The sequence below is a fragment of the Filicampus tigris genome, chromosome 6 (assembly GCF_054856515.1).
Source record: "Filicampus tigris isolate MCC_2025a chromosome 6, RoL_Ftig_1.0, whole genome shotgun sequence".
NCBI lineage: Eukaryota > Metazoa > Chordata > Actinopteri > Syngnathiformes > Syngnathidae > Filicampus > Filicampus tigris.
The window spans coordinates 14,375,389-14,402,395 of NC_141222.1; the positions used below are offsets into that span (position 1 = coordinate 14,375,389).

General features: G+C 42.2%; 2 protein-coding genes across 2 annotated transcripts in view; one reads left to right on the forward strand and one right to left on the reverse strand.

The window, feature by feature from the left end:
* LOC147145931 (inactive rhomboid protein 2-like) overlaps nt 1-20,751 on the forward strand; it is a 28,102-nt gene extending 7,351 nt beyond the window's left edge. The window contains exons 2-18 of the mRNA XM_086034003.1: nt 3,806-3,955; nt 6,329-6,480; nt 6,606-6,789; nt 6,969-7,169; nt 7,784-7,912; nt 8,584-8,693; nt 9,609-9,827; nt 10,029-10,140; nt 10,310-10,384; nt 10,459-10,620; nt 10,899-10,984; nt 11,121-11,184; nt 11,285-11,379; nt 11,498-11,573; nt 11,644-11,744; nt 13,364-13,517; nt 19,049-20,751. Of these exons, the coding sequence (XP_085890129.1) occupies nt 3,818-3,955; nt 6,329-6,480; nt 6,606-6,789; nt 6,969-7,169; nt 7,784-7,912; nt 8,584-8,693; nt 9,609-9,827; nt 10,029-10,140; nt 10,310-10,384; nt 10,459-10,620; nt 10,899-10,984; nt 11,121-11,184; nt 11,285-11,379; nt 11,498-11,573; nt 11,644-11,744; nt 13,364-13,517; nt 19,049-19,480 (2,490 nt within the window). The 5' untranslated portion in view covers nt 3,806-3,817 and the 3' untranslated portion in view covers nt 19,481-20,751. The remainder of the gene's footprint in view (nt 1-3,805; nt 3,956-6,328; nt 6,481-6,605; nt 6,790-6,968; nt 7,170-7,783; nt 7,913-8,583; nt 8,694-9,608; nt 9,828-10,028; nt 10,141-10,309; nt 10,385-10,458; nt 10,621-10,898; nt 10,985-11,120; nt 11,185-11,284; nt 11,380-11,497; nt 11,574-11,643; nt 11,745-13,363; nt 13,518-19,048) is intronic.
* Nucleotides 20,752-20,957: 206 nt separating this feature from the next.
* On the reverse strand, nt 20,958-26,524 carry aanat1 (arylalkylamine N-acetyltransferase 1). Its single transcript, XM_086034349.1, has 3 exons — nt 25,827-26,524; nt 24,949-25,103; nt 20,958-23,024 (listed from the first exon to the last, which is right to left on the reverse strand). The coding sequence occupies exons 1-3, from the start codon at nt 25,972-25,974 to the stop codon at nt 22,719-22,721; spliced, it is 609 nt and encodes a 202-aa protein (XP_085890475.1). The 5' UTR covers nt 25,975-26,524; the 3' UTR covers nt 20,958-22,718.
* Nucleotides 26,525-27,007: the final 483 nt, after the last annotated feature.

A 27,007-nucleotide genomic window follows, 5' to 3' on the forward strand; every position in this document is an offset into this window, starting at 1 on the left:
CTTCACAGATGCTCTATCAGTTGCATTTTTTTTACAAGCATGATATCTGTTCATTGGATGCAAATAAGTGATTTGCAATTGTGGCTCGACCGAGCTGTTGTTTATATGTTCCACTGGCAGATCAATCAGATCAATCATACGCGTGTGGTTATTTCCATCACTCGTTAAAGTTAAGCCAATAAGACAGTGATGGTTGGAGTGGAACAGCATAAGGATAATTTGAAATAAAATATGTCATTGAATTCCATTCTTAGAATAGAAACCAAGCATAGACACTGGTACATCGGAGTAAATTGCAACTTAAGCCGTGATAATGCTGCTTCTCGTGTGATTGTTGATCACTCATGTGGGTTGTTATTATTCTGTTTATGAAAACAAGCTTTTTAAAGTGCCCCCTTGGAGGCTGCCTAAAAATTGAAGTTGGCAGTGTTTTGTGAGAAAATCATCCTGGAGGAGAGCCAATTACTGCTGCCGTGCATGTATGAATACATTATAATGCGATTGTCTCCTTTGGGAGTGTTATAACTGGTTGTTTACGTGACGTATAAGTTGCTCTGCAGTTGCTATGGTCCTTTTATGCTTTGTTCTTTATGATGTCATATAGGCTTGAAGACACACTGACACATTGTCAGTACGTCAAACCTTCTTGGAGTGAGGATGCACTCTCTTCCCGTCCTGATCTCTGTTGTTACTTTGTATTTTTCTTGATAAAGACTTTTTCAACTTCAAATTAATCTCCTTTTCTTAATCTCTGATTCTGACATTGATTTTGGACTTCCTGCTTTTTCAAGCCTTCCTCAGTTTTTGTACGATGATGATCCCTTAGTTTCCGATTCAGATTTTGACACTGATTTTGGTTTTCCGAGTCCCTTCCCAAGTCACTATTCAAGCCCTTGTCAATTTTTGTCACATTTTTCTGATGATGATTCCTTAGTGTCCACTCCAGAACACTTTCCATCAGACCCTAGCTTGTGCGCCCGGTTGGCCATTTACACGGGACCCCCGCGGGGCGGCCAACGTAGACGCCCGAGTAGAGGTTCTGGTTTCTCCCGTAAGTCCGTTTTTTCCACGTTGCGTCATTCCGAACCTGTACCCCTAGTGTCCACCACTGAACCCTTCCTTTCAGACCCCACTTTGGGTGCCCGGTTGGTCATTTACACGGGACCCCCGCGGGGTGGCCAACGCAGGCGTCCGAGTAGAGTTTCTGGTTCCTCCTCAGCTTTGTCCAAGTCAAATCCATTACGAACCTTTACCCAAGCCACTACACCCCCCACCTTTTTCGACACCTCGTTCACTGCGTACTTCTTCACGTAGTCCCGTTCATCCTGTTTCTTCTAGTTTACATTCCTCACTATCTGTACTTCCAATCCCTCATGTGCGTCCCAAACTCTATTGGTGGCAGGCTGATGAGGCAGGGCCCCTTCCCGGCGCCTCAGCAAATGCGGGCCCCCGTCCCGATGCCTCAGCATTGCCAGACCCCCTTCCAGCACTTCAACAACGACAGGCTCCCATGACAGCTCCTCTGCACCCGGTGAATCAGCAGTGCCATGCCCTCTTCCCGGCACCTCGGCATCTACAGGCTCTCATGCCGGCTCCTCTGCAGTGCCAAGCCCTCTTATCGGCACCTCGGCATCTACAGGCTCTCATCCCGGCTCTTCTGCAGTGCCAAGCCCTCTTCCCGGCACCTCGGTAACTACAGGCTCCCATGCCGGTTCCTCTGCAGTGCCAGGCCCTCTTCCCGACACCTCAGCAAATGCAGGCCCCTATCCTAGTTCCTCAGCACCACCAGACTCTGACGCTGCTTCGACGGCTCCGGCAGCCCAACCTCTGCGGCTGCCCTTGGATTCTGCTACGATGGCGCAAGGCCTTCGACTGCCCTCTGATTCTGCTCCGGGACTGCCCTCTGATTCTGCTCCGGCGGTGCAAGGCCTTCGGCTGCCCTCTGACTTGGCTTCGGCAGCGCAACCTCTGCGACTGCCCTTGGATTCTGCTACGATGGCTCCGGCAGCGCAACCTCGGCTGCTGCCCTTGGATTCTGCTATGACGGCAAGAGACCTTCGGCTGCCCTCTGACTCTGCTTCGGCAGCGCAACCTCTGCGGCTGCCCTTGGATTCTGCTACGACGGCTCCGGCAGCGCAACCTCGGTTGCTGCCCTTGGATTCTGCTACGACGGCTCCGGCAGCGCAACATCTGCGGCTACCCTTGGATTCTGCTATGATGGCACAAGACCTTCGGCTGCCCTCTGACTCGGCTCTGGTGGCGCAACCTCTGCGGCTGCTCTTGGATTCTGCTACAGCGGCGCAAGGCCTGAGGCTGCCTTCATCCCCTGTGTGGCCCCATGGACGCCCACAGGACTGGCCCCGCCAAGACCCTCTCGTCTGGCCTCCGGGTCGCCCACCAGACTTGTCCAACCAAGACTGTCTCGTTTGGCCTCCTGGATGCCCACCGGACTGGCCCCGCCAAGAACCTCGTGTCTGGCCTTCGGGAGGGCCACTAGATTGTCCCCGCCACAACCCTCTCGTCTGGGTTCCAGGTCGCCCACCTGATTGTTCCTGCCAAAACCCTCTTCTCTGGCCTCCTGGACGCCCACCGGACTGGCCCCGCCAAGAACCTCGTGTCTGGCCTTCGGGAGGGCCACTCGATTGTTCCCGCCACGGCCCTCTTGTCTGGCCTCCGGGTCGCCCACCGGACTGCTTGTGCCAAGACCTTCTCGTCTGGCCTACTGGACGCCCACCGGACTGGTTCCGCCGAGGAACCTCTTGCCTGGCCTTCTCTGATTTGTTCTTGATTTTGGTTTTGATTTAGACTTTAGTTTCATGTTTTCTAATTGTTTTTCTTTTTTTGTGTGTGTGTGTTTTATTTTATTTTATTTTTGACCTTGTTTCTTTTGTTGTTATAGATTCTGGGCACCAGGTGGTGCCCCTTGAGTACTGTTATAACCGGTTGTTTACGTAATGTATCAGTATCAGTTGACACATTGTCAGTACGTCAAACCTTCTTGGAGTCAGGATGCACTCTCTTCCCGTCCTGATCTCTGTTGTTACTTTGTATTTTTCTTGATAAAGAATTTTTACTCCTCAACTTCCGTGTCATATCTGTGAATGGGTCCAAATCCTGATCCACACATGACAGGGAGCCATCATTGGGTTATGGACGTCTCAGAGAAACAGAGATTTCTGACTTTGATCCTAATGGAAATGGAAAAATATTGAGCAATTGTATCACATTGCTTTTCCATCATCTTTTAATGTCCTTGATGACAAGTCTGTTTTTCATGTGGGTTTCTTACACATTTTTACGCAATAGTATTTGCCAATTCAGTGAACACTTGTGTGTTACAACTCCATCCATTATCTATACCGCTTATCCTCACAAGGGTCGCGGGCGTGCCGGAGCCTATCCCAACTGTCTTCGGGCAGTAGGCGGGGGTGAATTGGTTGCCAGCCAATTGCAGGGCACACAGAGACAAACAGCCACACTCACAATCACACCAAGGGGCAATTAAGAGTGTCCAATCAAATTACCATGCATGTTTTTGGAATGTGGGAGAAAACCCACACAGGCACGGGGAGAACATGCAAACTCCACACAGCGAGGCCGGAACCAGGATCGAACCCACGACCTCTGAACTGTGAGGCGGACGTGCTAACCAGTCGCCCACCGTGCCGCCCTGTGTGACAACTAGATATTTTATAACCCACGGGTTTATAGGCCTAGTGATCAGTTCATTCATAGTCATTTATTTTACCATGACTTGATTGACCAAATGAGTGTTTTTACTGTACATGATTTTTCTCTTCTGCAGAACATTGTCAGGATGCCATTGCAGGAGGGGGAAGAGCCGCCTCCTAATGGAAAGCAGTCCGATAGCCGTCTAAAGAGCAAGAAGCCACCCAGTCTTGTCATAGCAATACCTAAACCTGAAGAAATGATGTCCCATGACCCCACTAAACAGGTCGGTTGAACACATCCGCATCAAACACTTCTTCACCGCCTGGTCATTTACGCACAGTTTTTGAGAGGTTTTCATGATTTCCACATTTAATATTACAGTATAATTGTTGTTCATGTTATGCAGCATGTAACTTCCGCACGTTAGAGGGGGTGCTACCCCTTCAGTTCTATACATAACGTGTAAGGCAGGGGTGTCCAACCCCGGCCCTCGAGGGTCCCTATCCAGTCTCCCTCCAACACACCTGATTCAAATGATCAGGATCATTATCAGGCTTTTCTGAGCTTTCCGATAGTGAATGTTCCTGAACTTGATGGAGACATTCTCCAGGAGCGATCTATAAGAGCAGCAGCCAAACATAATCTCTCTGTGCCAATAATACAGGGCTGAGATAATTCTAGTTAGAATAAAAACAAGAATCGGGACTATAGTGTATTTTTTAGTAGATATAAGACATTCAAGTATTTTTTAATAGATATAAGACATTCAAGTACCGGTATGTTAATCTCTCTGTTTGCCAAGGCAGAGGGGCACGTTGGGCAGCTGTCCTTTTAAGTTTGTAGGCAAGAAGCCAAACATTTCCCCCCTGTAGGCCCCCTTGCTCTGAATACAAACATGGCATTTCAGTACCACTGAGTAGAAGGTAAACTGTTTTATAGCGCGTCACCCCCGCTAAAGTGTTCCACTAGATCAGTTACTGGAGAAACCATGCATACATTTGTCACCAAGAATCAACCAAGCAACCGTGTGGCGTGCGCTCTCATTACCTAAAAAAAAAGAGCAGAGAAATTTAATTTGAAAAGCCTGTGTTCCATGGTCTACTTAAGATTGTGAAACTAGTTGACTCTTTTTTTTTTCTTTAAGCCGTTTGATATCTATTGTGCTGTCCCCATTTATATTTGAATACAGTTTTAAATAAAACGTTTTGCAGAGAATAATACATGCACACGACACAAGACAAATACAATTGGACTATCTTCTCAGCTTGATTTATTTGTTCTGTTAATTAATATTATGACGCAAACACATACCAAGCATGCTGGAAATTTGAAGAAATATTTATGCGCATGTGCATGCGTAGTTGCGCACATTTCACTGTGAAAAAATATTCTGCTGTAAAAGTGCCTCCTGTAATGTTTGTGCTAAATATCTGTGCTGACATTAACAATACGTTATTAGCTAATAATACAAATGAAATATTTTACTGTACAAAAGTGTACATTTATGGAAAGTCACATTTCTTTTTATTTGTTGGATTGTGAGATTGTAGTAACTATTCAGTGATAATTGCTGTAAGTTCTCTGAACAGTTACTTTTATTTTCATGTGAATTCTTTATTTTGTCTCTGTCAACTCCCTTTTAGCTCACTTCCAGCCCCATTAACTTTACAGTTGGAAAGCAGTCCATTACCCTCACCATCTAAATGAGTCACTTATGTTGTGGTCGTGAACTCACTTCTCCTCACTTGACTACATTGCTTTGTGTCGGCTGCAGTTGTACTGGACTTCTTACAGAAAAACAATCATATGCATGTCCAGCCCGGTTTTGGGGGTGCTCAAGCACCCCTAAAGTGAATCCAAGCACTCCCCAAATTTGAGAGATCTTAAGACTTTTTTTCCTGTTTTTTTGGGGGAGGGGGTGGTTGTTGTTTTTTAAACAAGCTACAGAAGTGTTAAAACCATGCAGCACATGGTTGAAATATAATATTTTAACAACAGTGACACCCCCCTTTTGCATCAAAAATGGTTTGATCCATCAATCCCTCCTACCTCTGGTTCTGAGCAACAAGCTCAATCTGCCCAGAGCTATACCTTCAAGTCATATGAGTGTGAGTGAGAAACCTTGCTTAATCAAGCATGTGTTGCATATTTCTTCACTTCTGCAACTCAACTCAACACATTATTCTCTTTACCAGGCCTCGTTTTTGTTGCATTTTACCATAGGTCAGTCGACTTATGTTGTAATAGGAGTTAGCTGACATTTTTTTCAGACAGTACAGTACCTCTGTCGTTTTTTAATTGGAATGAGAGAAGCACACTTTTGGCATGTGTTGATATTAAAGCCTATGTTGAATTCAGGTTGCTTGCTCCATTATTGTTTTTCTTTGCAAACTACTCCTGATTTTCAAGAAGCCATTAGATGTCAAGCAAATTCACTATGTCGTTACTTAAGAACATATGTGTTAAATTCAGGTTGCTCGCTCCGTTTTTTTTTTTCTTTGCAAACTACTCTGAAAATAAACCACTTACTAAGTAGCATTTTTTTTTAATTTACTGAATTGTAATTTATCCCAAGCAACTCGAAATGTTCTTCTCCCATCTGTTTTAACTCAAATAACGGTGTAATATGTATTGCCTTTATTTCTGGTCTGATCAGCCCCTTCGGCCATCTTTGAAGAAAAACATGAGTGGGCAAGCAACCAGTTCTGTGTCAGAGAGCGTCAGCGGACCCGCAGATGGAGGCCTGTCAGCCTCTGAGAGAAGGGAAAAGTTTGGAAGACAGACCTCACTCTCACAAAGTATTCGCAAGTACGATCATATTGTTTTGGTTTTTCTTCACCACTGAGCAAAAAGCTCCTTTTTCAACCTCTGTCCTCACTGATGGACTCTTGTCAGGTAAAGCGTTGTCCTCCATCTTTTGTATTTACCTACAGGAATACCGCCCAGTGGTTTGGGGTTGGAGAAGACTGTGAGACCAAGCAACAGGTTTGGCATAGGAAAAGTCTGCGCCACTGCAGCCAACGCTATGGCAAGCTGAAGCCACAATTCAGAGAGCCTGACACAGCCACGAGCATTGAGCAGAGCCTGGAATCACCAGCCCCACCCAAGATGCCTAAGGTACTCTATTGTCAATAAGACAGGTAAATATACTTCACACTGATCAAGACTAGAAGCTACTGTGGCAAACATGGCTCACCAGAGTCAATATCCGAATATTATTTTACTTTCTGTTCATCATCTTCCCCGAGAAAGTCACTAATAACAATACCTATCTGTCATCTCCTCCTATTTGCTAGATTGTGGACCCGCTGGCACGGGGACGAGCGTTCCGTTACCCAGAGGACATAGACACTCGCTCCCCCAAGGCTCCCATCACCCCTGGGGTCACCTCGCTCAGCTCCTTTACTAGCCAGCGGTCTGGGTACAGTCGCTTCCCCAAACGAAAAAGGGAGTCCGTCGCCCGCATGAGCATCCGTGCTGCAAACAACCTGCTGAGGGTGGGTACCACTCCAGAAAGTCTGTGTGCGTGTGCGTGTGTGTGGGTGTGCGTGTGTGTTGGTGTGTGTGTATGTCCAAGCATATGTTACAACTGCATTAGTAGTCATGGACTGTTACAATTTTTAAGTTATAATTCTTAAAAGGGAAATTTTGGGGAGAGGGAAGGTCGAGTTTATGTACACATTATAGGCCTTAATCTAATCATAAAGAAATCTCAATCGGCTTCACAGTTCACCAAAATCAATGACATCCCTTGGTCTAAATCCCCCTTTTGGGCAAGGAAAAACTCAGACAGACAGATTTGGGGGAAAAAGAAAGAAATCTTGGGAAACCACTTAAAAATTGAACACTTTAGTCAAATCAGTCGGACTGATGTGCAAAGGTAAAAAAAATGAGACAACCATAACTACAATATAATGTGATGTAATATGATCACCTATCAATATCCAATATAACGGGTCCCTGTAAGCGTTTTCCTAATTCAATAGATGACATCAGCTATGTCATTATGTTGTAGAAAATATTAGTAAGAACAGTTTCTCAGAGAAGATGAAGTGTTCCGTTATGATGACATTGATTATTAAAATTATGTGTGTGTGTTTTCCCCCACCAGGGCCGAAGCGGCTTAGCAGGTTCCCTTACAGGTCGCAGCTTTCCCAGGAGGAGCTTTGTCAGGCCCAGCTGGCTGGACGATGACACTGTGGACTCGGCAGACATGTCTGAGTCACTCTTTTTTAGCAAGGTCAGCCACAAATGCTCAGTCATTTCCACCATTTAGATTTTTTTTTTTAACTCTTAATCTATCCATCATCCTTATCTTTCCTCTTCTCTGGACAATAAAACATTTTGACAGGCAAAATAAACAGCTTCTCTCATTGCAGCGCTTCCTTCATGTATAATTAGCTAACAATACCCCCTGCTGATTAAACTGCATTGTTACAACTAATTCGGTAATCAGTGGTTTGTACTACAAGTGATTTACGAGTGGAAGTTAGCCTATTGAAATTAGGGATGCCCCGATCACATTTTTTTTGAGTGCCAAAAAATACCTATGCGATGCAATGCAATGAAAAAGAAAAAGACCACATACAAACTGTCTCAATTATCTTATTTTTTTTTTTTTTGGGAGGGTGGGATAAAGGTATTCCAAGATGATACATTTTTATATGGCTGTAAATCAGAAGTGGTTCAAATGAACTAAAGAACTAATAAAAATATTCTTGACTTTAGAAATTAACATCATTTTAAGAAAGAATCTTTTTCAGATGAAGTCAAGCCAAATGATCTCCCCCGATTTCCGATCATGTCGATCGAATCACATTAACATTTGACTAAAATGCTTACTTGACTTTGAAGGATTTGTCATTTTTATCCACGATTTTGTTAGTTATCCCCATTCCCACTTTTTTGTAGGTCGATGTCCACGATGAGTTGTACTCTATGACTGATGACGTATTTGAGTCACCACCAATATCTGCTGCTTTTGCCCCAAGTGAGCTACCAGACCAGAAATTCTCAAGCCTGTGAGTAAAACCACAAAACCCATATGATTTTAGAAAGAAAATATTAATTTGTTGAAAAAACGTTTTTGGAAGGATTTCCAACTCAACTCAAATTGGTATCTATGATTTGATAGTAAATATACAGTGGATTTAGAAAGTGTACATACCCCCTGTTCAAAAGCCATGTTTAAAAAAAATACATCTTTTTTTACATGAAACAAACACTAATCATTTCAAAGCATTTTCTGCCATTAATATGTACAACTCGATTTAAAAAATGAAACCTATTCAAGCGGTGAAGTAAAAATAAACAACTGACATAATGCCTTTTGCACAAGTGTCCCTTTCCCTCTTATAACTGGGGATGAGGTTGTATTCAGAATTAACTAATCCCATTCAAATTTATGTTAAATGGGATTAAGCACATTCTGTAACTGTCACCATTAAAAGTGTATCTCATAAACCCAGAAAAAAATTCAGATGTTCTTATAGGCTTTTTCTGACATTTTCTCCAGCTTTCTAGCATAAACGTGAAGGTTTTCTGCGAACACTTGCTGGAACTGTTCATAATTCCCTCCACCTCGACAAAGTTCACAGTTCCATCTGAACAAAAACGGCCCCAAATTATGATGCTGTTACCACCATGCTTTATTGTCGGGGTGGTGTTCCTTTGGTGATGTATTTCTCATTTCAAATTATTACACTAGTATTATTTATACACAAAATGGATCCTAAAGTAGAAACAAGAACAAACAAAACAAAACCCGCTCCTCTTAACACAAGTATGAGCGTGGCTTTTGAACTCTTTCAAACTTATATATATTATATTATTATATACAGCATATTCACTGTATAGTGTATGCGTCAATGTATACCGTTTATCTATATCTTTAAATGCTATTTGGTCTTTCCTCTCCCCACCACCCTCACCCGCAGTAAGGATGTATCTCGGACACCCCGCACACCAACAGCAGTGCAGGAGAAAAATCACCCTCGACGCGGCCGTCGCATCGCTTCCCAAGTGAAGCACTTTGCTTTTGACAACAAAAAGCGCCACTATGGAATGGGCGTCGTGGGCAAGTGGCTGAACCGGCATTACCGACGCAGCCTCAGCAGTACCATCCAGAAGCAGTTGGATGACTTCCACAGCCATAGGTTAGGAAGGAATGCTTACTTTGTATAGTATAGTATAGTAGTAGTATAGTAAGTAATAAGAATTGACTCGCAGAGCCCCCGCTTGGAAATAAAAAGCAATTGAGCAAGGTCAATGTAGTATTAGGTGGGGCAAAGCATTTTAAGTAGACATGTATAACTGAAGATGTTTTTCATGCTTTAAATTGTCAATTGTGTTTTCAGGCCTTATTTTACATACTGGATCACCTTTGTCCATGTTGTAATCACGTTGCTGTCCTGCTGTACTTATGGTTTTGCCCCTGTGGGGTTTGCACAGCATTCTAAAACGGAACTAGTAAGTGGATATTCAAATATACTGACACAGGATCACATTTCTTTGATTTCTTTTTTTCCACCCATATGTGACGTTTTAATGACCCTGTTTAGTGCACTTGTTTAGTGGTCTCTGTTGCTTGCTCATGTTGTCTGATGTTATTCACACAGCCCTCTGTCGCCCTCTGTAGGTGTTGAAGAACAAAGGCATCTATGAGAGTGTCAAGTACATCCAACAGCAGAACTTTTGGATTGGTCCAAGATCTGTAAGTGTCAGTTTGCGTTCTTATCCCGAGTGAAGACCCACTCAAAACAAGAACCTTATTTCCTCTCTTCTCAGGACGACCTGATTCATTTAGGAGCCAAGTTCTCTCCATGTATCCGCCAGGACAGACAAATTGTGCATCTGATCCAGAAGGCCAAAGATCTGGAGAAAGAGTCTGGGTGTTGTGTTCAGAATGACAACTCTGGATGTGTGCAGACTCTCAACGCTGACTGCTCTGTATGTTGTTCGGCACTTTCACGCATCTGCCTAAAACAACTTGATTGGCTGCAAATATGCCAACACGGACTGAACTCATTCTGGCACGTGCGCCTTTAATCTTTAAGAATGTAATCCATTTACGATCCTAATTATTCACAACACATTCTTTCAAAAGTATAGAGCTGAATCTTTTTATGTGTCCGTTTTCTTTTTAAACATGATTTCCGGAAATCTGTCCTCTGTATTAGAATTTTCTTGTGATTCCTGTTGGGTCCTAAAACAAACTGTCCCTACAGGAGACACTGGCCACCTTTATCAAATGGAACAATGAGCTTGTGGACATCAGCAGGTCCTCTGGCTCTGTCTGTCACCAGGATCCCAGGTGAGCATACACCTACAGTCCAGATTGCATTAGTAGTATATCATAATAAGCTACATCGTTTTCTAAATGGCCTTTTAAGATTGGACTGTATCTTTTCAAATCTCCTCTCTGCCTCACTGTGTGGCGTGCTGTGAAGAGTATGCGAAGAGCCGGCATCCGCAGAGCCTCACACATGGCCAGATGACATCACTCAGTGGCCGGTGAGCAAAATCTAATAATGGCGAGAAATGTATTTTTCTGTTAAAAAACATGCACACTTTGAACCCAGTTTTGGCGCCATGCCTGGTCGTGTGTGCCCAGGTGTGTACTTATCCCCAAAAGTGGAACCATACCGGCTACAGGCACATGGACTGTAACATCAAGGGGCGGCCTTGCTGCATAGGCACTAAGGGCAGGTGAGATGTTGACACATCTACTGTACCTTTTGACTGACCGGAGCACCTGCTGGTGTCATTAGAATTTGAGGTGTTCAGTATGAGCTTGTCAAACTGCCATTATTTACACCTCCCGCAGGTGTGAAATTACAACCAGGGAGTACTGCACCTTCATGCATGGTTACTTCCATGAGGATGCCACACTGTGCTCACAGGTAGTGTGAGTGAGTCAAGTCACTGTGCACAATTTACATATATTTTGATTCACGTGCCAATTTTCTACAGGTTCATTGTCTGGATGATGTTTGCGGCTTGCTTCCCTTCCTAAACCCTGACGTACCTGATCAGTTCTACCGTTTCTGGTTGTCTCTTTTCCTCCACGCTGGGTATGCACTTCCTCATGCCAAATATATTGTCTGAAATTTGCTTTTTTTTTTGTCTCCTAACATATATTCATTCATTCATTCATTGACCTGCATGTTACTAAATCAGCTAATCCACATAAAACATTTTACAACTGCTTGATGGAAGTCAGCATCTTTCAGAATGATAACGTAAAACAATATTTTCAAACTCACTATAGTTCCTTAAACTGTTCACTCGCATGATTCTTAAATACTCATAATTCCTAGCATGTGATGAATCCCTACATTTTACTTGTAAGAAGACTCATAGATGGTAATTAAAAATGGATTGCCGTATGTGATGGCCAAATGATTTACCGTATTTTCTGGACTATGAGCCGCTACTTTTTTCCTAGGTTTTGAACCATGCGTCTTATATAAAGGTGCGGCTATTTTGTGGATATTTCTTCCACCGCTAGGGGCGCTCACTGAAATTACAATACAATACATACAGTACAATACAATTGCCATTAACACGATGTGACTGCAGGTGGAGGAGTTCAACAGGCGAGGGCGCTATGCACTAGGTTAAGCACTAGGCATTGCATTGGGTTGTATGTGTAAGTAGAGCAGTAAAAGGTGGACATTAAAGGGACAGTTGGGAATGGCCATGTTTTCACTAACAACTTCATTTTATATATTTTTTGATCAGGAAAATGGAAAGAGTTGTCATTTTGTATTTTATCAATAAATCTGGGAGAAATTAGGAAATAAATGACTCCATGAATAACGCCTCTCATTAATGAGGAGAAAGGCCGCGCCCCCTCCCGTTCTATCCTTGTTCGGTCGGCGTCACTGGAAGAACCGATTACAAACTCTCCATTGGAAATCATTGTACTTTCATTGCTTATAACGTCCAAAAAACGGTGATCAATTGGCACCAAAATGTGTGTGGACATCCTTACTAATGACCACTTCAACATATCAAAAGGATTAACCTCTCCATGGCTGATTTATATGAGGATGAGGAAATGCGGAAGTGAGCAGAGCTACATAGATTTATGCTGGGATGAGCGCACGCTGTTTCTTATCTTAAAAAAAAAAAAAAAAAATGCTTCTTTGCTGATCACGGTTAGGATGAGCGAGAGAGACTGAAGTGGGACATTTGTCGTAAACCTAATCACAAAAAAAGTCCGTAAATCACTACAGAGTCTTTTGAGGTGGGCATTTTAGTACTGATGTCATTTTTACATGCAAACCTATTATATAAGTGCCAATGTTAAGCTCATCCAAGTGCCCCTTCAATTAACTGACAGGCTGGAGTGGCCGCAGGCAGTGAAATGAAGATAAACACTGCTTATTTTCTCTTGGTTCTGTTCAGTTTTAATCAGCAAAGTTGCAGCCATGTTAAAAGGCACTGTTAGGAAAGAACCTGTTCAGGTACAGTTCAAAATTGTTCTGTAAATGCAGTAAATACCAACATTTTCAACATAGATAGATTATATATCGTTTTTGCCTTTTTTTTTTTTTAAATAGTGGATGCTGCTTATATAAAGGTGTGGCTTATAGTCCAGAAAATACGGTAATCAAGCATCAAAATGTATACGTACTTGGTTGTATAGTGTTGAGCTATCCTCACGTTGATATTTCTATGTGTTTAGGTTACTTCATTGCGTGGTATCAGTAGTGTTTCAGATGACCATATTGAGAGACCTGGAGAAGCTGGCCGGTTGGGTGCGCATCTCCATCATTTACATCTTTAGTGGTATAACTGGAAACCTTGCCTCTGCCCTCTTCCTTCCCTACAGAGCTGAGGTGGGTTTTCTCTGTTGAGTGCACGCATGCATAAACGAATACAACTTGAAATGATTGTTTTGTATTGTTCCTTGACCTGCTTCAGCCTATCAAATATCAAATATGAATTCCACCCAATACGTTACATTAATCATATTTGTTTTATTGAACATCCATCCATTATCAATACCGCTCATCCTCACAAGGGTCGCGGGGCGTGCCGGAGCCTATCCCAGCTGTCTTCGGGCAGTAGGCGGGGTACACTCTGAATTGGTTGCCAGCCAATCGCAGGGCACACAGAGACAAACATCCGTACTCACACTCACACCTAGGGGCAATTTAGAGAGGCCATTTATTAAACATGATCTGATCAAAACAATAAATAATAATTCAAATCAATTCCAACCACAAGGCAGGCTGTGTAAATAAAGTGGCAAAAACACACCGTAATTCATGACACTCACGTCTCACCATATTTCAGTACATTGCTGTCGTCATGTTTTTTAAAAACCCCAAATTCCAGACATCTGCCTACAAGATTTCGGAGCTCTGACGAGAACTTGAGTGATGCGAGAAGTCACACTAATTAATGGGGAAAATATGTATTAAAAGGATCAATTTATGGTTTTATGAATCTATATTGGGCTGTGGTAAGGAAAACTGATTCGATTAATCAATTTTTTGGTTGCCCATCCCTGGTTAAGTGTATACTATTGTAGTAATGTGTCTCCATTGGCGTATTCTCCTCTTTCTTCAAAATCAAAAAACACAAATTGGTTACCAAATGAGGCAAAATATTACATAATCATAACTTGTTGATGAGTCACATCACAACTTTGGTTTGGATGTTTCGGCACTGGCTGCCGGAACGATTGCCTCATATCCGCTGTTGTTGTCTGTTTTTTTTCCTGGTGTTCCCACACGCTGGTTTATCGCGGCTTAGTTCAATTACTGGAGAAGGTTTCCCACTCTGAGGATTATCAGAACAGATTTAACCTTCCATTAACTCAAGTGAGTGGATAGACACACCTGTATTGCAATTCATACTCAAATGAACCTTCAGATCATAATAATTCATACTATAAGATCTCAGTATGGATCCAACCTTGTCACTTTGCACTGAAAACGAAAGATACCTTTTTGGGTTCCCTGACATACAATATTTCACCCGTATTAAATTCATAATTATAAATATGAATTTAAATTATACCTGCTGCATGACTAGCACACATTTTAATGTATAACAAAATGCACCATATACCCATACACCATTTAATCTATTTATTGAATATGCCTGAAAGTTGACAGACAAATTGCATGTGTCTATCACGTACCCTACATAGAGAACGCAAAAATGACATTTTGATAACTGCTGCAACGTGATCTGAAAGCTGAGTGTGTGGAAAAGAACATGTTCAAGATTACCTACTTTTTATTGGCAGGCCTGTTTTCGGCTGTGTTTGTGTGTGTGTGTCTGCTAAAGGCCACTTTCTCCCTTTTTGGGATTAGACTAATACCATTGTGTGGCCAAACAAAGGCCATTGCTAACTGGGATTATTCGCTGCTCTAAACCGAGACGGTTGTTGCGTAGCCGAGACGGTTCTGGTACTATTTCTTGTCCGCACACCTTGTGCATTAAAAGTTCATCCTAGCACCCACAGGAACATTTTAAGTCGAAATGGTCGATGAGAAATATTCCCACAATTCACACAATATATCAGGAAGTCTTAACTGAACGAGTTTTAAACAATTTTTTTCAAACACATTATTTAACTTCAACCCGCTCACCTAAAAATTCCTCAGTTTCCAAAAACTTTCAATGGGAGGTTTAGCTGTGGAATTTTGCAAATGTCCCACTTTTGAGACTTTCCATGAGAACTCATTTGAACCAGACCAGGCATGAGTCACCTGTAATCTATTTTTGAACCATCACATTACATTATCGATACGTTTTGAACCCTGTTTTGTTTTTTTGTTTTTCTCGTCAGCCTGTGGCGACGTGATGTAGTTTGGATTGACGCGCCTTGACGTGAGACTCAGAAATCCCACTGTCCAGTTCTCCTCGAAACTAACCAGCTCACAGGTCTTCACGCACCAGGAATACTCACAGGAAGCACAGCACACGACAGTAAAGCCACTTAAGGAGGTGGTTTAAGTAGATTACCCGTTAACTGTGGGGTTAAGAAGACCCTGTGGTTCCAGCAGAAATGGCTTTCAATAACAACTCGTGTCGGATACCAATAATAGTCACAGGTTGCAGATTTTTACAAAGATTCCATAGACCTCTGATAGAGAAAGTGAACGTGTGAGGCCGTGCTTACCCCACCGTGTGGTTTTTAGGCAGAGCCCAATTAGAATAAATGACATTGCTGCCTCATAATAGCATCTCTTCTGAAAATTTGATCTCAGACAATGACGAGTGAGCGTGTTGTGCGTTTGGAACGTGTCAGCCTTGCCGTCTGGGCCGTGTGGGTGACATGCTGCGCGTCGTACTTGTGTGTGTTTGTCCAAATTGGTTGTCTTCACAGATTAGCCATCTGGCATTTTACGGCCAGGCAAGACTCCAAAATCAGCCCTGACGTCATGTACGCTAAGCCTCTCACCTTAGTGGCAATGTTCTACCCACCACAGTACCAAACCCCCAGATAGTCTGTGTGTAGGTCCACCCATGCCCATGAACAGTGACGTCATGAAGAAACTGTTCTCGACGCTGCTTTTCTGCTTAAAAAAAATGCATGATGGTATGAGCATGGAGTTGCGTATGATTTTCTAATCTGTGGCCAGTAGGGATGGGACGAGACAAAAATCCCACGAGACGAGATGTCTCACGAGATTTTTGCTAAATTTTGAATATAAAGAAAATACCTCATGTAATTTTTTCAGTTTTCAAAATGTTTTTTATCGAACAGACTGCAAGACAATTAATCATCTAGCTCTAAAGTGCAAATGCAAACAGGAGTCGCTTTCATTACATGCTCTCAAATATTGCTGCAATAACAGCTAAAGATGAGATCTTTCCTCTAACTGAATACTTTGACAAAATCCAACTGTGCTCGTGGGGCATGTTAATTTATTGGCTTTATTTATATTTTTATTTATATTTTATATATTTGTTAATATGTGTTGTTGTCTCGCTGTTATGAAATGCGCTATATAAATAAAATTGCATTGTATTGTAGAGTTCAACTTGTTTCTCAGTCGATCTTCAACAAGAGGAATGTCACTGCGTCTGTGTCAAGATTTCTGCAACTTGTCGTAGTTGTGGGCTCCTCAGAGCTGCAGATACGGCACCACGCTGCTCTAAATCGCGAGCCATCATGTCCAAAGAGTTGTTCTAGCGCGTGATAACGTCCAGAATTAGTTTGTGCGCAGGCAGCTCGAGCTGTCTTTGAGACGTCAAAAGTGCTGCTGCTGTTGAGCATCGGTGAAAAAAAAAAACTATACGCTTGACACGTCTAAACAAACATGATACGCCGCCAACTTTGGACCAGCTGCACGAGCGTTGCGTTCATTGCCTGCACGATAAGCACTTGATGTGTGGCTCAAAGCCAGCCTCACGTATCGCCACATCCATGTTGCGAGCGTTGTCGGTCACAAAAGCGACTCCGTGATTTGGCCTCGGAAGTTCTCATTCGGTGACAGCTCCTTTTAGGACATCTGCTATATTCACCGGGACTCCAAAACACCATCAAAAGAAAATAGATCTCGTGCTGTGCATGGACGAGAAATCTCGTGGCGTTCTAATCCCGCAAGATCTCGTAGCACGAGATCTCGTCCCATCCCTAGTGGCCAGTCATTTTTACTAAAATATGTTTACCCTCAGGTAGCGCTGCCATGATTAGTCGACTAATCACGACGACGTCGACGATCAAAATCGTCAACAATTCATTTTAATCGTGGACGCGTCGTTTATTTATATATTTATTTATTTGGCACATTATTTTTCTTTCGAGACTGCCGCGTCTCGCTCTTCTCCCGCAGGCTGTTTTCCTATCTGCAACTCACACGCGCAGTGGTGTTAATCCGGGTGATGTAAACAGAAGCATTGTGGGTAAAGTAGTGTAAACCTTACACTGTAAAGGCTAATTCGTGTTGGCAACAGTCATAACGTAAACATAAAAAACACAATCTCGTAACGCAGGTCTAGTACTTTGAAGAGTCTTTTAAAGGCCTCGTTTTCCACTGTTTTAATGGAAATCATGTCTTCACCAAGGTAATAAGTCACTGCCTCAGTTACTTCTTTATACACTGCTTGCTTGTTTTTTCATATGGAGTGCGTGTCAAATGACTGTGTTACCGTGGGTTGCGTTAGCTTGGAGCTAGCGGCTGCCTCTGGCTGATCTCCGTTTGCTTTGGCTGTCGGCGCTGACGTCCGAACAGAGTCTCTGCAAACTTTGCAAATAACCGGTTTGCGCTTTCTCCTCCGATGAAAAGCCAAACCAAATCGACACTGTGGATGTGGAGTTTCTTTTCGGGACCAACTCCGCTTCGTGGTGACTTTCCGCTATAGCCTTCCGCTATACAAACAAACAGGGAGGCGGGGGGGGGGGATCACATACGGTGCACTGTGCGTGCTGTGATTGGTTGGTCGGGTATACGCGTCAGCGGCTTTGTGCCGCCATAGAAACTGTTTAGAATGTGCCTTGTAGATGATCAAACGATCTTTCGGCTTTATGAGATCGTGAACACGTTAAACCGCTTAACGATCTAATATCGTCATATCACCCACCCCTACCCTCAGGATTAGGTCTCCTAATGATGGTCATAGTGAGCCAAGTTAAATGAATATCAACATACTGACTGTTCTCAACCTGTTGATGAGAAGTTGTAACAAGGTCTTGATATTTTGGTCGACAACAACATGTGGGCCATGGCACCGCATCGGTGCCATTCGCTTGCACTTCTGGACACATATTGAACTTGAGGCAGTCGTGGAAGATAATGATGCCCACATACAATTTTGACTTTTTTTTTTTTCACAAAACTCTTGATTTTTTAAAACTTATTTATTTAACATTGTTGTCACTCAAGGTTATTCTCACTTTTGTTGCCATCTTTTGAGAGGTTAATGACTGAGTGTTTAGTTGTTTTGAGGGGGCTGTAAATTTGCACGCAGACTACTTTACATTATAGCATAGTGTCATTGTTTTATTTCAGTGTTGTCCTATGTAACGATATATTAAAATATGAGAATGTGAGACATACACCCATTATTGTGTGATGCTCTAAGGGCAATATACTGTAATATTCGGTTTTTACTCTAGTCAACTTTATTTTCAAATGTTACTTTATTAGTCCTGCAATCAGGAAATTCCCAAGTGAATAAATTCGCACCTACGGTAAAGAAAGTCTTCCACAAACCTAATGTCCGTTTTTGGACTGAGGAAGCTGAGGTACCATACCCAGCAAAAACACGCGCAAGAGTTTGGAAGGACATGAAAAGTTAATGCAGAAAAGTTGAAGACAGATCTGAGTGTTCATGATGCCGTTTTCTTGTAATGTGAACAAGACCTAGATGGATGATGTCACAGTATGTCTCTGTGTCCCTACAGGTGGGTCCAGCAGGATCTCAGTTCGGCCTCCTGGCGTGCCTGTTTGTTGAGCTCTTTCAAGGTTGGCAGATGTTGGAGAAACCATGGAAAGCTTTTTTAAAACTCTTGGGCATTGTTTTTTTCCTCTTCTTGTGCGGCCTTTTGCCCTGGATTGACAACATTGCCCACATTTTTGGCTTCCTCAGTGGCATGCTGCTTTCTTTTGCCTTTTTGCCCTATGTCACATTTGGAATTTTTGACAAGTACCGCAAACGCGTCCTCATTGTCGTTTCATTGTTGGCCTACATTGGCCTGTTCTCTTCACTCATTGTGTGGTTTTATATTTACCCCATTAACTGGCACTGGCTGGAGCATCTCACGTGCCTGCCCTTCACGAGCAAGTTCTGTGAAAAATACGACATTGATCACGACATTAATCATGTGGTGCACTAGTTTGCTGACCATTGATAATCCAGGTTTTCTAAGTGTCCTTTAAATCTTTGGCAATCGTGACTTTTGTTATGGTTGGTTTATCAAAGGTGCCCAGCAGAGTTTAATGATTCACATACTTCCATAAAAGTTTGGGTCCACCTGTATTTACTCGCTGCTGGGCCAATGGATCTTTTGCACCTGAGGATGGGACCATTACTCAGGACCTCAAATGCAAAAATCTGAATGAAACCAAGGAAGCTTCACAGGTTTTGTTCAGCATTTGAAAGTGCATACAGGAGAAGGCCGGTCCAGCGGAAATGGGTACCACCATTATCAGGTTAGGTCAACCGGATGCCTCACATAACAAGTGACATTGGGTCAAACACGATGGACAAATCTGCTGTTTTAATGAGTTTCTTATGTTTCTCCTTGGCACACCAATAGTCTTTGAAAAATGACATTGCTTAGGTCAACAGAAGTAAATGCAGTGAATGTGTAACAATGGTGGACTGAGGTAATGTGCTAAACCCCTTGTTGCCTTAAATTTGCTGTCATTTTACTCACCTACAGTTTGTTACAAAAGGTTAGCATCAATGTCATATTAACACCAAAGTCTCAAGTTACCTGAATAAGATGATTATAGTCGTCAGGATGTGCAAAACCAGCCCCGTGTCAACTTGGGTGATACAGTAGGTTGCATTTGTGTTATTGTGTCTAGAAAGCCTCTGAATGTTTGTTGTGTGCAGTACTTTGGCATGCGTCTGAGCACAGCCATCAGGGGAAGCTGCTGTGGGCGGCCATGCTGAGGGATTACTGAGCTAAGTGATTTATCGGTTGACTTACAAGTCATTTGACATCATGCAAAACAAGAGATATCAATAGATGTAATAACTTATTGTGCATGTTTTTTTGTTTATGAACACATTTTAACCTGTTTTAATAGCACTGTTTCAATTGCTCTCTATTTTATGACTGCCTTTTGTGTACCAAGTTGGCTGACAATCACTTTTGCCCGTTAGAAGGGACCCTCTGCACCGTGCCTTTTTTTTTTTTTACTTGAAAGCATGTGAATGTTTTTAACTGAAACCCGAAAACTATCATGACTTCGCAACAGCTAAACAAGTGTTTGCACTGGGACCAAATGACTTCTTTCTTACCTAGATACAAAAAGGGCAACATTGTTTTTTTTTTTTGTTGTTTTTTGTCAAATCTACTTGTTTTCTTTAAGTTAATTTTAAAATCAATGTATGTTAAAGCAATCATGTAAAAATAAATTCGACTTTATTAAGTAATGCGTGTCTTCAAATGTACTGTATTTCAACCTGTTATTTGATGTTGCATTTTTGTCATTGAAATTGAGTAATACTCTGTTATATAAATTGTTGATTATGCAGCTGTGATGAGCTGACAATTTCCAGAACAACTGTTAAATACCCGACGATATTTTTGGCCACATTTAGAAAAGGTAGTTTTTCAAAACACAGTAACACTGACAAACTCGAAAATATATCCTTTATTATCTTAAGAACAAAACATTGCAATAGTATTTCAAACACATTTGTCTTGATTCAAGACTTGCGGAGGCACAGATGATGAATATTTCAATGGAGAAGGCAAGATGTTGGAAGGGGTTATAAGGAAATGTTGAAGTTATATTAAAGGGACGTAGCTGAGCTACATAGATTCAGGCTGGGATGAGCGCACACTGCTTCTTTGCTTAAAAAAAAACACTGCTTCTTTGCTGATCACGGTTAGGACGGGCGAGGCAATAAACACCTGTCAGGATATTTACAGAGACTGAAGTGGAAATGAGTAGATGTGCACATTTATTTGGATGAGGAATGGCCCCAGCTTTTCAACCTACAACACGCCATCCAATTTGGAACGTAAACAGCCGAAAAGGTACGTTCCAATGTGGCCACACTGGGTTGTGGAGTCAGCCTCGCTGGAACTTTTTGTTCGCTGAACATTGACGCTTGTTCGATGAGGGCTTACCGCATTCTCTAGCGGCTGCAAGCGGTGCCGGACAACGCACGCGACTGCTTGTATGGCAACCCCTCGACATGATTGACGCAGGCTGGATGCAGAGTAAGGAGCTAATGTTGTTGTGCTAACACCTTTTGTTTTAACGACCTGAAGCTAGTTGTTGCTATTAGCAATCCCACTATCCTACCTTTAGCCGGGGATCGAAGAGGAGTTGCGTAAAGCTCCAATCTGCCTGCTGCTCGCTGCAAGCTGCCGTCTCCCTCCTGAGAGTTGACACGAGTTTAGCGTCGCTAAATGTCCGAAATATAACCAGTCGGGGTTCGTGTGCGCATTCATGCTCTTGTCCGCTTCAGGTTATGTAAGTGGAGGAGCAATCGGCACGGTATTTTTGATTTTGTGGAGGTGATCATGATGAGATCACGTTTTATGTCAATAAATCCAAACTATTGTGCTTTTATACTTTCACAGGTTGAAGTGGACAAGAGTAGTAATGTGCATTTGCATTTTGGTGGCGATCGGTCGCAGTTTAGACAACAGAACTGACAAAGCGAGCAATATTACCATGCTAGCCCCCCTCCCGTGACGTAGACCGCTGAGACAGAAAACATAACATAAGCCACGCCTCAAAAGGGGGCGGGGCAATATGTCGTAAATCTAATCACAAAAAAAGACTTTAAATCACTACACAGTCTTTTTGGGGGGGGGCACTTTAGTACTGATCTCATTTTTACATGCAAACCTATTGCCAATGTTAAGCTCATCCAAGTGTCCCTTTAAGAGATGCAAATCATGTTGACTGTGCTCTTTTCTACGTGCATTAAATGGTAGTATTTTTATGAATCTGAATTTGCCAGCACCTTCATAGACTTGTGGCCGCATGCCTCAGCTAAACTATGTGGACAGAAGTATTGGGACATCATTCCATCCATATCTACTTGACTGATAGTAAATGTCCAGCATTTATCAAACCGCAATATAAAGACATTAAAATTATGAACAAAATATAAAACCTTTCTCATAATATTTTTCCCGATGAGTGCATTCTTTTAGACCTTTTTGGGGGGGATTTTTAAAAATGTGTTCTTTCTTTAATTTTCACTATCTTAATCGTCAGATGTTTTATTCCTCGTCAAAGGCACAGTGAATGTGTCACCTTGCTCTGTCTCTCAAAGAGGTGATCACTGAGCCTCAAACGGTTCCTTTTCCAACCAGGGGCCTGCCACTGGCATCCATCCTGAGAAAAAACAACTCAAGTCTCAAGAAGTCCCAAGTCTCAATATCCACTGTTGCGACGCATGAAGGCGTGGCCCCTGACCGGGTAGAACATTTCAATGAAGGTGAGCGGCCCCACTGTGATCTCACTGGGACCCTGCACCTTGAAGCCGGATTTCTGGTAGAAGGGAACCAGGAAGTCCTCGCACATGAGCACAGCCCGTCGAACGTACGGCAAACAACGGAGGTACTGCAGGTAACGCCACATCAAGATGGAACCTTTGCCCTGTTGGCGGAAGGTGCGGTGGACAGCCAGGACGTGGATGTGGACCGTCATTCCGTGAGGCTTGTGGAGGGTCAGGGCATCCTGGAAGACAACCACGGGTCATTTGGGAATGGGATTGTTAATATATTTATCCATTTATTTCTTTACACGCGACGTGTGTCAGAAAAGTTCCAGGACTGATGGAACAAAAAATTCAAGGTTTTCTCTTCAAAGAGCCCCCAACTCCCTTCAGTCAATCCTGAAAGGATTTTTCCGACATCCTCTGCAGCTCCGTCATGGCCTTCTTGATGCCGTCTACATTTCCCACATTGAGTTTGGGAAAGAGGGGATAAGAAAATCACATGGAGCCAGGTCAGGTGAGTCGTGAAGTTGCTCCAGCACAGCGATGTGCTTCTCGCGAACCCTTGCCTCTTCTCATGCGCTGAACAAAGCAAGCGTCGCAGGACTTCTTTATAGAAATGCCAGTTGATCATCTGGCCCGCACTGACAGGAAAAATTTGTGACACCCGACCTTGAACTTCTCTAACACAGAGTATAGAGTGGGTGGGCAATCTGGTCACATTTGATTGCCTTTTTCTTCCTTTTTTTCCATTTTTTTCATAAATATATACGGTATACAGTAACCCCCCCTCCATAGTAGGTTCCAGTTTTGCTGAGTTTTTCAGAGTTATTTTTTTTTGTACCGTTCATAATGCTATTTTGTTCTGCCTCCTGTTTATTTTGGGTGAAATTACACTGTTGGCCACTAGATGGTGGCACACTATTTTAGAATGAAAACATGAAGTCCAGTATTTTATCTCATGCTAGGTTTTGCTGAAGATTATTGAATGTCAGTCCCCTTCACTCCTATTTTGATGCCTACAGTAAGTGACAGCTGTATGTTCATTTTCTAATGTACATCTTTGGACACTATTATTAATGTACAGGTGAGATAAGTTTGTTAGGTTGGAAGAAAAAATATCTTTACTGTAAACACAGGGATGGTACAGTTGGTACAATATTTTTGTTATTCATTGCTCATGTTCCTTCAATATATACTGTTATATTTTTTGTAGTATTGTTTTAAAAGTGTGTTTAAAGACCTTAAAATAACTGGTATGCCATAAATGTTATAAAAACAAGTCCAAGGTGTATTTAAATAGGGTATTACTGTATCACAGATTTCACTTATTGCTGGGGTGGTCTTTGATTAGTGCACTTCATGGCCATGACTCTTTCTTGTTACACTGAAGTTTGACTAGCAAAACACTGTGACAATCTGCACACATTAATACATTTAATAATCAGTGTCTCTGGTGAGTGTGATGTTTATTTAAATCGTTTTTGGTCATAGTATTAGATCAATTTTGATTCCGACGGCTCCAGATGATGCATGTGGCACAGTTGAATGCTGTTTTTGTGTAGTATCAGTAAATGTAATATGATAGTGGCAGTATTAAGAGATGGATTAAGTCTAGTAATTCCCGTTTGAAGGCCTGGGTACCAAATGCATGGTCAGACAATTCAAATTTGAGCAAAATGCATTCCCTGACATGTTGACTGTTGTTTTTCAGGAGCCACCAATGGACTATTTGAGAAGAGCACAAAACTGATTTTTTGTCAGTAGTTAAAGTGAATCCCATTCATTATTAGATTCACTGCACACGGAGGGAAGTATTTCATGATTTTATTGTGTAATTTTGATGACATCTTACTGCTTACAAAAACACAAAATTCACTATCTTAGGTTAATACAATACAATACAATACAATTTTATTTATATAGCGCATTTTATAACAGCTAGAAATTATAAGATTGCGCAAGAAACAAGTTTTTTTTTAATACCGAAATTTGTCTTCTGAAAAGTATTTGCAATTGAATCTGTATAGTAAATATGTGTAACATATTTTCACTTTTTGAATTTATTTACTGAAATAAATGAACTGTTCTGAGACATCCTAATTTATTGAGATGCCCATGCACTACATGACGAGTTAACAGAAGTTATTTGGACAGGCGTCCTACCATGTTAAGTCTCTCCCGGTCCCACAATGAGCCGATGATGAAAGCCACTAGACGTCCCTCCTCGAACCAGCCCAGTGACAGTTCGGGACACAGCGTGAGGAAGTGACGCACCTCGTCCAGCAGAAGAGGACACTCACCAGACACGGAGATGAACGCTGTTTGTGTGGATACATTGACCAATTAATAACTATGGAAAATTGTTGTTGTAAACCATGTCCAAACTTTTTGCACTCAGGCCCTTAAATAGAAAAATGGAAGGAAGAGAGGGGCCCACTTCAACTTCTGAACCTTGAAACATGCTAAAACTCAATTCAGGTTAACATTCATATGCCCTGCATTTAAACATCCATCCATTCCTTTTCTATATGACTTATCCTATTGGGTTGCATATCAGCTGAAGCCTAGGCCAGCTGACTTTAGGTGAGAGTGGGGCTATATCCCTGGACTAGTCGCCACCCAATCGCAGGACAAGTAAACAACCACTCACATTAACACAGGGCAATTTTGAGTCTTCAGTGAACCTATGTGGGGTGGGAAAAATCATGCAACCATGGCCTGCGACAAAGAGGCTATCAGTACAATATATACATGATAATAATAATGGATTTGAAATAAAGTGTGTGATATACTGTATTGTAATAAAATGGGACATTTTTTCCATTAACTATTCAGTAGAAAATCTCATTTATAACAGTGCAATCTTTAACATTCCGATTTTGTTATGTTTTATTTCGAATTTATGTGCAAGCTTTCAACATTTCAAGGTTTTCTCATAACTCATAATATATTTATAAGAATATATGCATCAGGCCACAAATGGCCCCCAAGCCAGACTTTGGACACTGCTTTTAAAACCAGGATACGAGTTGCTCGGATACCTTCTCTCTCGATCTCAAACACGCTGATGGCGTCCTCCGGACTGAGGGAGCGAAACTCGCTGGCGGGTAGCGTGTGTCGACGTCCCTGCGCCACCGGAGAGCGCATGTGGAGCGGCTTCGGGAACGACAGGGAGCTCACCACTGACATGCTTTCAAAACCACTTTCACAAGGTTCCTAGAAATATACAATTCCAACTGGGAACGGAACTCGAACGGTCTTTTTTTGTTTTTCTCTTTCTGTCCTCCGATCCTGTTGGTTCTTGCGTAAAGACGGAGTACCAGCCTTGCGCACCAGGAGCTTTTATAGCCTCCGAGCAGCGCACCTTAGACCGCGTGGTAATCCTCAACTTGCCAGCTGGATAAGCAAACCTTGCCAACACGTGAGTGAGCTGAAGCTGAACAATAATGATATTGAGACAGAGTCAGGAGGGGTGTTTTCGTTTTTCGTGTGTTGTGACTTATCCTGGATAAGTTGGTATGACAACGATATAAGTTCTCTTCGTCATACCACCGACATGAGCACTGCATCACATTTGGATTTGGCGCCACATGTCAACAACAGCATGTGAATGGACTTTCATGGAAAGCCCTTGGAGCATTTAGTCTAGCCTTTTAGTGCACTATAGTCCGGGTACTAATATGCGCTTTAGCCTGTAAGACAATTCAGCGCACTATAGTGACGACTGTCTCATGAATAACTTCTTTTACTACTTCATACGAGTAGCCTACTAGCTTAATCACATTTCTCCACACTAATTGGCATAGATGATTTAATTATTCCACTAGTGGTTAGCATGTCTGCTTCATAGTTCTCAGGTTCAGGGTTCAAATATTTGCTCTGGACTTCCTGTGCGGACTCTACATATTCTCCCACATTCTAAAATCATGCTTGTTAGTTATGTTAGTTGAAGTCTCAAATTTGTATACTGGTGTGAATGTAAGTGCAGGGTTGTTTGTCTGTACCTTGTGATTGAAAATGGAAATGGATGGATGAATGTAGATAGCTACAGTACCATGTAGCCTAAATATAGGCAAAATAATATCTGTATAAATACTGCCACATAGTAAATAAGTACAATATTGGCAAAATAAGTATATGTATAAGTGGCGCTTACATAGCCTGCATGCAAAATAAGGCATAGGCCTACAGTAAATCTAATTATTTCACTATAGTTCATGAA